General features: G+C 53.5%; 1 protein-coding gene across 1 annotated transcript; it reads right to left on the bottom strand.

Moving 5' to 3' along the window:
- Nucleotides 1-806: 806 nt before the first annotated feature.
- Nucleotides 807-6,407, bottom strand: CIART (circadian associated repressor of transcription). Its single transcript, XM_065420512.1, has 5 exons — nucleotides 6,327-6,407; nucleotides 5,401-5,476; nucleotides 2,934-3,012; nucleotides 1,969-2,092; nucleotides 807-1,450 (listed from the first exon to the last, which is right to left on the bottom strand). The coding sequence occupies exons 1-5, from the start codon at nucleotides 6,381-6,383 to the stop codon at nucleotides 839-841; spliced, it is 948 nt and encodes a 315-aa protein (XP_065276584.1). The 5' UTR covers nucleotides 6,384-6,407; the 3' UTR covers nucleotides 807-838.
- Between the last annotated feature and the right edge of the window lie 3,964 nt (nucleotides 6,408-10,371).

The raw sequence follows: 10,371 nt of genomic DNA, 5'->3' as shown, positions 1-10,371 counted from the left end.
AGGTTTTGTTCAACTATACATGTGAATTGTGTGAGCCTGGTTTAGAAACGTGCAAGGAGGGTGTGTTATGCCAGGGAACGTGATCCAACGATGCACAGCCACTCCTGTCTTATACAAGGGCAGCCCATTCTCCTGGGAGATGGTGTTAATAATATACTTAGGCATACTACACCGTTAGCAGTTTGCACTTTCTGTCTCTCCCCTCAGCCTTTCAGAGATGTGCCAGGTGCTGTATCATCTAGTTCGATATGTATTAGTGAAAGAGAGGCTACGAGCTGTGGGACTGGTCTCAGCTTACTCTGCAGTCGGCAGTACCTACTAGCTAGGTTAACCGTGTTGTACACAAGTATTCTCCTTGTTTTACAGATGGAGAAACTGAGTCACAAAGAGAGTGGACTTCTCCCACAGCCATGGGTGTGAGAACTGAAATTAGAACCCAGGAGTTCTGGGCTCTCAGTCCTATGCCCAAAATATGCATGACAATTTATCTACCTCCCAGGGGAGGGTGCGAGTCTTAGTTAACGGAGTTCACATTGACCTGAAAGGCTCTAGAGAAGCACAAAGCATTAGTGCTGCTGGACCGACCAGGTATTAACGGAGGGGCGGGCAGGGGAAGTGCATTTCCACCGGCGAGCATTTATCAACAAAGATCACATTCGTCTGGAAACTGCTCTGGTTTAAACCTTTTAATAACATTAATTTTTTTCCTCCTGGAAGTTTATCAGACTTTTACACAGGCGTGAAATGTTTTACTTTAAAAAAAAAAAGAAAAGAAAAAAAGGCAGAAATAAAAAAGAAATAAAATTCACACATTTTGGGAAGTGCCTCAAGCCGAGCATCAAGAGGAATACACGGGCCCTTTCCTAGCCAGCAGTTCTGACTCCCGATTCCCAGTCCAAGCGGCTGCTGGCTTGGGTTCCTTGCTGGAGGTGGGCAAGTGAGGCAAAGATTTGGAGTGGCTGCCCGGATGCTGGCTAAGCATGTAGCTCCCTGCTTCCATGGCCCCGGGCACACTCTGGCATCTCGGGGGGGCTCCTGTACCCGGAGGTTGCTTGGGGTGGCAGTAGGCGGGCGAGCTCTTGTCTGGAGTGACGGAGGTGGAGCGGAAGAAGGGCGCGGGGTCTGTCAGGTTGTTGTGGAGGAAGAGAATGACCCCGCAAGCGTTTGGTCCGAGCAGGGCCTGGCTGAAAGCAGCATTCAAGTGCCCTAGGTTCGCCAGCCCCAGTGGCGGGTTGCAGATGGGTGAGGTGTGCATCCAGGTCAAGTTCATGGCAGACCAGTCGGCCAGAAAGCAGGCCTGCTCCCTCCACACCGCGTCAGCTTTGCCGTCGGTTGCGGCCGGGTCCGTGAGGTGCAGCTTTTCCACAGCGGGACTTTGGGCAGAGTCTTCGCTGGGCACTGTGGGCTTTCCTCCATAGCTGTCCACTGCTGAAGGCTTGGGGTGGGACTGCTGGAGGAGAGGGGAGAAAGGGAGCACCTTAGGCTGAGACTGCGTTGACTTTCAAGAGCCTTGGCTGCTACAGCCAATATGGCCGACCTGCTGGAGCTCCCCGCAAGGCCGACAGATGTGGCAAGAGCAGGCAAGGAGGAACCCACAGCTCCCATGGGGAGACCAGACAGACCTCTCAGCAACACATGGCCCTCACGGACACCAGGCAAGCCCCTATAGGACCCACTTCACCCATGTCCCCAGTGCAGCATGTGCCACAGAAGTTCCTCCCCCCAGCCAGCATCCCACCTGCCGCAGACCCAGCTCCATCCCCATTCTGCTGGACCGAAGCTTTTACATGCTGCAGTTCTACTAGTAATTCCCACCTCTCTCCCAAGGGACAGCTACCTCCAAGTCTGCCAAACAGCACATCGCTCGGACAAGAACAGACCTAGAGGAGCCTCATCCGTGGGCCTTTAATCCGTATACAGATGGAAGGGATTGAATAGACCGGTTACCCAGCAAGGAAGCCCCCTTACCTTCGCCAGCTTGCGTGCATGCTCTGCTGGATTGGAATCAGGACAGGAACTGTTCAAGGCGACATGAGGGAACCAAACTTTCAGCATCATTTCTACCTGCAGCAGGGTGCCCAGGTATCGCTCCCTGCAAGATGAGAAAAGAAACAGGGGGTTCCTCTCAAGCCAGGGGAGATTGTTGTGCAGTTTTACCCTGCTGAGCCCAGACAGATCGGTCATAGCCTAGCGCCTCGCACAGGTATTACACAATTAACGCGAGAAAGAAGAGACAGTCAGGCTCCCGCAGCAAGGATGCTGCCCTGTTATTCCGTACCGCTGCCTCTCTTTCAGAGACGCCTCCAAAACAGGCCAAGTTCCCCCAACAAAAAGATGGGCCTCAACTTTTAAGATCTGGGCTTTGAATTTCAAGTTACAGAATAGCAGAAATTCAGTACTTTGACACCTCCCCTCCCCTTTGTCCAAAAGGAACGTCTCCCTCCCTCCCCAGGGCTTCCCTCTGCCATAGGATTAGAGATTTCAGTGAAGAAAAGGGACGAGGGTAGCAAGTGATTTGTGGTTTCAACGTGTGCCAGGACTTGGCTCGGTTCGAAAAGCCCAGAGGCATTTCCTAGGCTGTGTGCGACGGTGCAGTCCAGCACTACCAGTCATGGGTGATTGCTGCCAGTGGGGGAATCAACCGCCAGGAGTAGCAGAGTGATATTGCCAGGAAGAATCCAGCTATTTCTCTACTGACACCCAAGGCAGACCTCAGCCCTGGGGGTGTTTAACCTGGGGCGCCTGCGAGTCAAACTGCAAGCGACCCGGGGCACCGACGTTCTCAAGGAAACAGCACAGGAGTTGAGTGGGAAGTCTGCTGATGCTGGAAACGCTGGACAGAGTCTGTGCACTGTCTGGCTCTCCCTCCCACAGCCAGTCACACACCAACCTCTGCTGAGCTCTTATAATGATTTTGTGGAGGAGACGCTTACCCCATTTCTGGCTTTTGCAGGACTCCAACTATCCTCTGAATCCTGTCCATGGCCACGCTCCGCTGGAAGCTGCTTAATCCTGGGGGGGAAGATAAAAAACAGAGCAAGGCCCAGCTATTAGTTTACAGACAAACTGAACCAACTTTACCGCTGCAAGAGAAGGCAGTCGCCTGGGAAGCCAGGGCCAGGCTGATTCAGCCTCCACACTGCTCAGACTCTGATTACCCAGGGGAGATTATGGAGAGATCACGCCAATTACATGCAGCGTGGACAGACGCGAGAACCTAGCCCTCAGATTAGCTGGAGGAAAAGGCCAGCACAATACGGGGGGGTTGAGACATTGTCATGTCTTTGCCCTCCCACTGCAGATACAGTGAATTGCAGCCTCTGCTCCTTGTAGCGGAGGCTGTTGTACTAGGAGAAGTCACCCCTGTAATGCAGCCAGCATAGAAAAGGTTTGTATGCTGGAGAAGCAGGTGCCCCTGGGGCTCTATTAGCACCATGTGATGACTTTCTGAAGGGCAGGTATCACGCCACACCAGCTGCCTTCTTGCACGTTATCCCGAGCCATAATCATTTCTTCACAGCCAAGAGTGGGCGTGACACAAGCAGGCAGTGCGACACGTGTCTGGCTGATGGAAACTCGCACGCACGGGGACACGTGTAACCAGCCCGCTGAGAGAGAAAGGAGAGCAGGCTCCCAGCGCCGAGCGGGAGCGTCAATGAAAGCCTGCTCTTTCAGATTTCCAACAGCGTGTTCTTAGGGCAGGAAAGCAGCGATACAAAGCGCAAGCAGCTCCCTGGGAATTTCTCAGCTCACGCTGCGATCAATGCAGCTTACAATGGCCTTCTTTACTAGGCAATTTAGCACAGTCAACCCAGGGGCAGAAATTAAGATGAGGGCTCAGGAGAGTGCTAAAAACAGAAAGAAGGAATTTAGGGAAGAAGATCTTGTAAGGGGAATAAGCTAATGCCAACAGACTACACATTAGCCCACATCTGGCCCTTCAATTCTTTTCGGGGGCAGAGGAATAAGGGGAAAACAATGAGTGTTGGGTACGTAACACACTAGTCTCTTAAGTACTGAGCAATGGTAAAGCACCCGTATCTACTCTAGTATCCTAGAATATACAGGATCTCAGAGCTGCGACACCCATTAGATCCTCAAATCCCTTCCCATTCCAGGGCAGGGCAGCCGCCTGCTAGCAGATGTAATCAGATTAATATGTAAACACAACAGGTGATTGAGCCATAGGGCCAAGATGATGAAATAGCCCCACGCTGGGAAAAAGAAGTCAGAGGGATTGGGCCAGATCCTCGGCACAGATCTGCTGACTTCAGCGGCGCAACATTGATTTATACCAGCGGGGAATCTGGCCCATTCTCTCAACGGCATTTCAGGCTGAAGGATCCTTACCACTTACGGAGCACTTTACGAGCATTAATGAATCCATAATGAAGGGCCAGATTCTGATCTCAGTCGCATCAATGAGGAGTAAATTCACAGAAGTCAAAGGAGTTACCGTAGCGTAACAGAGCTCAGAATCTGGTCCTGGGAGAAGGCATCTTTAGCACTGGGGTAAAGCCCTGGATGCACCCTTATAGAGAGTGAGAAATTCTGCCGTCCAACACATGCACGTTATAGGAGCCAGAAATCCTCTTCCTCCCCATGGTGGTGATTACAGGTCCTTAATCTAGCGCACGCATTTATATGCGCAGGGAAGCATGGAAAACGAATGAGAGATGCCACCGCTTTCCTCGGGGATGGGATCTCAGAACCAGATTGCCAAGCGTGCAGCGCCACAACTGGGGCCAGGTCACCCAACGCGCTCAGCTCCCAATGTGACACTTATGGCTGGGTTTTCAGCACCCAACTTGCCCAGCTCTTACAAAACCCCCGGCCTCTAACCGTGGCGCTGGGCTGGGAGCAGATCAAGCCCTTTGGGGTTTTCTGTTCTGTCTCTAAAGTGGCAACTGCAGCGTGGGCAGCTCTAATTGCCCATCCCATCCCCCTTCCCGGCTGGAGGATCATACGTGTCCCCGCCACTCCTTCGTTTGCTCCCAACCCAGCCCCGTCCCGAGGCCGTTTATGTCTCGGAGCAGACAAGCGCCAGGTAAAGCTGTCTGCCCTGCTCCGTTTGGGGCCCCAGAAGCAACAAAGGGCTGATTGAAAGAGGGCGATATTAAGAAGAAAAGGGGGGGGGAAACCCTGGACCAGCCACACAAAGTGCTCAGACGGGAAACCGTGCAGCGGGCGACTCCCCGCGCCAGGCAGCAGCTGTTTCTCACTGATCCCCAATTCTCCCACCCTCTGAATGCCACTCCAGCAAGAAGCCCGGAGATGGCCACTGGCCTCTGATTTAGGGATCAAAATGGGGAGAGAGGGGAAATAATTCCCTGCGGTTAAATAGCCGCGTGGCGGCGTCAGACGCTCTGGGGAGGGACAAGCGCGAGGAACAGCACTTACCTCGTTCGTAGCGACCTTTCTTCAGCCCGTTCAGAAGCTCTGCGAGAGGCCTGATGAAGCCCTGGAGTTCCCGGCACTGCAGAGAAGGAGCACAGAAGGTGAGCCAGCCCGTCCGGGACGATCCCCCTTCTGGGCTCCCCCCAACCCCTCCGCACACACCTCTCCCTGGCGCATCCCTGGGACTAGTTTTGCGCCTGTGCAGCTGTGTGGGGCGGCGAGGTGTGAATACAACGAGGTGGGCTCTAAAGCACTCGCTTTAATCCCCAGTAATGCACTTATTACATCTGATTTCATGACCCTCCTCAGACTGTAAGCTTTTGGGAGCAGGGACAGTCTTTGTTCTGAGTCTGTACAGCGGCTAGCACCAGGGTCTGTACAGCGCCTAGCACCAGGATATGGTCCACGACTGGGGCTCTTACACGTTGCTGCAGTATGAATACTTCACACCACTAATCCTGAAGGGCTCATGGTGCTAATGCAAGTGACTGCAAGAATTCCAATTCCCATCCTTTCACTATTACGATGACGCTGACCAACCGTTTTCCTTCCCCATGCTAGTCCTTCCCCACTGCCCTCAATTTTTTCCAGTCCATAGGGTGCCCAGCTCACATCTGAGTCTGCACTGGCCACGGCACATGGGAAACTGAGGCATAACCACCCTGACACTAACAACACAGACGGCCAGATGTCCAGCAGGCTCACACCACGTATTCCACCCACCAGCTTCAGCGTCTACAGGGCCTTGGTGCGATCAAAGGTGCAAAGAGAGCGAGGCTTTGCCAATGGCATTGGTGCATCAAGCCGGCAGGTGAGAAATCCCAGCCTGGATCAGGCCTCGTGTCTCATTTGATCGCACATTTCACCCCTTCCCAGGTAACTCCCTCCCTGCTGACACCCGCTTCCCCGGATATTCTCATGGAACTCACCTTCTGGGCAAACAACCGGTCGCCGTCGGTCAAGGGCAACGTCGGAGCTTCCCTCATCTCCGTTTCCCCATTCCTTTGCCTTTTTATCCCGTGGGCAGCGGGCTTTGCAGCATACTCGGGGTATTCCCTCTCCCCTGCGGGACGGATCAGACGCTTCCGTCCGCTTTCCATCCTCTTCTGGCTCAGAGTCCTCCCAGCCAGGCTGCCATCCCCGTCCATCAAACAAGCGCAGGCGGAGGGGTATCTGCCTTCCAACGCCCCGGGAAACCGGCCGCACTGACTCGACGGCCGTTGTCTAGCAGAGCTCTGCAAAGTGGGTTTCACTGTCCTGCGTTTGCAGTCCCGGCCCGGCAGGCTGGGGCGAGTCCATGCCGACTTGGGAGAAAAGAGAATCCGCTCCCCTCCAGAGCGGGAGTCTCTCCGGCGGCTCAAACCGCCTGCCTCGCTCTCGCAGTCCGACAGGAAGACGCCAAAGTCGTAACACTTGTCCTCTTCATCGCTGGCGGCACTGTCGATCGAATACAGAGACTCGCAGGACGACATGCTGTTGGGGGACTCCATGACTGCGGGAACCTGTCAGGGACCAAAAACGGGCAAACAAATGAAGAAGATGCCAGTAACAGCAACAAAAGATGCCTTAGAGATCCTACCGTCTGCCTCCCTGGCATCCCCAGACCCTACAGCCCAGCGGCTCTTAGCACGGCTGCGGAGCAGAGTTTATAGAAGGAGGCTTTAGAATAATTTCCTCGGGGACAGCTAAAAATCAAGCTCTCCGCTGGTTTACTGGGGGGAGGCGGCTGAAAACAAAGGGGTAAAGACAAAGGGAGCCAAATGGACCCTGTGCAGTTGCAGTTCCTGGATAGACCTTGCCAGCAGAAGCTGTTCCAGATGCGACCAATCTGTTCCCATCAGGGGCTGCACCGGGACAAGGCACCCACTAGATTTCATTGTCGGGGGCAGCCAGAAGGGTCCACAGAGCAGCCCTGCAGCGGGAGGATGCCCAAGTCAGCTCCCAGCCACTCGACGGGAGCGTGAGGCGGAGTGACATACACAGAGCCTGAACTAGTGAGGGGGGGAGGGTGCAAAGTTCGCGACAGGCTTCCCTTGCCGCCCTCGGTGGCATGACTCCCTGCAGGAGCATTACAGGATATGGACAACAAAAATATCCTAGCAACCTCATTGCCACGGACACAGGCAGTTTCAAAATCAGTTGGGAAACAGCTACATGTCCTGCCCCGTTTTACAGCACAGTCTGCTAAATATTAAGAAGGGGAAACACAATTCTTATGTGTATTAAGGCAGCAGTAGGAACCCTACTCAGAGACCTTTGGGGAAGGGAGTGGGGTTGCTTCCACTTGGACACACTGAAACATATAACGTGGTGTTTCATTTTCTGGCTCACATGGACAGGTGCTGCAAGGTTTGGGTTGCAAACACAGTAGGGGAAAGGTTTCAAACAAAACAAAAACTGGCATTAAACACACACACACTCTCTCTCTCTCTGATCAGTCTTAGTTTCTTAAGATCTCTTTTCTGCAGAACCAAATCGACCCGTTAAACCACTTCTGTGGTGCATCGAGAAAATGTTTACTCACCGAAAATGTTAGCAACCCTAGGGTACAAAAGTGACCACTAACAATGTAATACTAGAGTGATATTAGTCTGTGTCCTTTTGATTTGGACTGGTATAAAATGAACAGCTCATAAGTCAATATACTAAACACAAGTGCCCACCAGACAGGAAACAAGTGAATTAAAAAATAAAATAAAATCAGAGAATCTTGGAGCTGTTCAATGCAAGAGTTAAACCCGGCCCTTGAGGGTAAAATAAGCAGAGGACAAACTACACATCTAAATGAGAAAAGGTTTCTCCAATACACTAGAGATAAGAGCAGGGTGTGTCAGTCTGATTTGAAAGGGACCGACTGGCTGACTCAATGCAGTCAGCACCTGCGGTCTCTAACAGAGCACTGGCCCCAGCTACTGGGCGACATAGGATCATAAACTTAGGGAAGGGAGGGCTCCAGCCTTCCCACGCTCCCCATCACTGCAGGCAGACAAAAATCTGTAACCCTTTCCTCCATGGACAGGCAGACAAAGAGGAGACGCTTCTACGCTTTATTCTCCTGCCCTGTTTTAGACAGAGCCTACTGCCACCTCACAGCAGCTACCCTGCTGCCAGCCAAACAGCTGGAGAGAAATCAACAACCCCTAAGTGAGAAATGTGGCATTTCACCGGTAAATTGGCCAACAGAGAATGGCAGGCAGGGAGAAATCCTGGAGAGGCTGTTCTAAGGGCATGCTTCATGCAGCCAATGTCATAAAACAGTCACAAGTGGCTTCCACCCCCAAAGATCCCAAACCACACACAAGTTACGCAGCATTGCTAAGATCCCTGCCATCCTGCACCCACTTCCTAGGAGCAGAAGGGATCAACACCCTCACCACCCCCACCCGCCTTTCCCTACATGGCATGCTCTGTGTGTGCGTGCACACGCACACACACACGTGGGATTTTTGGTATACACACGTCTTGTTGTTTTTTAGGTCTAGCCCAACGCACCTACACAGGTAGCCCTCCGGGACTCAATAAACGGATGAAGGGTTGTGTCCACCTTGCTGGGAATTCAATCTGCCTGGGTGTTTCCTGGTCTGGTGCTGGGCTCTCTCTGCAGCGGCACAGGCAAAGGAGGAGGTTTCCAAGTGCAGCAGGTGTTTTATCCAAGAAGGCTGGGGAACGACAGGGACAAGTTAACCTACAAGTTGCCCTCAGCTGTTTTTCCAGTTCAGAGTGACTTGGCGGTGACTCGATGGAGGGGTGGGGGTCCCGCTCTCTTTGCTACAGAACATTCCCTTCTCCCTATACCCCATGTCTCTTCCCGAAGTAATCAACCCCCTGGTGCCATGCGCCAGCCTCAGCCGCATCCCTGCTTCGACGAAACCAGTTACACTGGTCTTACAAGACCCATCACCCCCCTAACTTTAGAGCCAGCAGCACCCTCCAGTCCCTTTGCTAAAGAAACCAACCCGCTATTCTTGGAACTCAGTAGGAGATCTCGAGTAGGAGCCCCCACGGCAGCTCCTTCGTCCCCAGCAAACCTCCTTCCACTAAACCCGTCCAGGGTCACCACCCTGAGAATCGGAGTCGTTCCTCCTTCCCTTCACCCAGAGCCTAGCAAGCACCTCGCCTGCAACGCACCCAGCCACCACCGCACGTTGCTGACCTAGATTAAACACGCATCCGCTCCTCGACACCAAGAGTCGTGCTGTCTGGATGTCTGCTGCAATCATGGACACGGCTGTCCCCATGCCACGGGACACAACGAGCCCTGCACGCTGGTCGAATTCTCACACACGCAGCCCTGGCCTCCCCTTCTGCTAGCAGGAACACACTCTCCCTGGCCCTTCCCTCTCCAACACACACACACATGCACGCCCTCCATGCCTCCCCCCCCCGCCATTCACGCACTCATCCCAGCACACGCACTACTCACGTGTTACACACTCAAGTCACTGCCATTCACACCCCACCCCTCCCTGCCATTCATGCACACACAGTCCTTGCATCCCTCATGCAGAACCCCCTGCACACTAGGGTGACCAGATAGCAAATGTGAAAAATCGGGTCGCGGGTGGGGGGGTAATAGGCTCCTATATAAGACAAAGCCCTAAATATCGGGACTGTCCCTATAAAATCAGGACATCTGGTCAAACTACTGCACACACACCCTCCATATCCCCCTTCCCTTCCACACTCAGGTCACCACCGTTCAGACACAGGGCAGGTTAATCTCTAAGCCCCATGCGTGCTCCCAGGGGTCAGGGTTGCTCCTGGGATTGGTGGGGAGCTGCAATGCTTGCCCACGGGATCCGGACCGGACTCCTCTGTGCCCGGGGACAATGCCGGGATCCAGACACTCCACAGAAAAGCATGGGGGGGAGGGGGGGTGTCTGTCTGGATCCCCACATTCTGGTCAGAAAAGAGAATCCTCCCAGGGGGCGCACATGCGGGGCGGAAATCCCCTGATCCCCCCAAGGGCACAGG

Source organism: Emys orbicularis, chromosome 20 (genome assembly GCF_028017835.1).
Source record: "Emys orbicularis isolate rEmyOrb1 chromosome 20, rEmyOrb1.hap1, whole genome shotgun sequence".
Taxonomy (NCBI): Eukaryota; Metazoa; Chordata; order Testudines; family Emydidae; genus Emys; species Emys orbicularis.
This window is presented reverse-complemented; position numbering and strand designations above follow the sequence as displayed.

Bases quoted from the DNA above. Each gene is read 5' to 3' on its own strand.
- CIART (XM_065420512.1), bottom strand. From the start codon at position 6,383: ATGAGGGAAGCTCCGACGTTGCCCTTGACCGACGGCGACCGGTTGTTT. The intron at 5,477-6,326 runs GTGAGTTCCATG...CCTTCTCTGCAG, and splicing joins ACCGGTTGTTTGCCCAGAAG to TGCCGGGAACTCCAGGGCTT. The intron at 2,093-2,933 runs GTAAGCGTCTCC...CTCATCTTGCAG, and splicing joins CTGCAAAAGCCAGAAATGGG to GGAGCGATACCTGGGCACCC.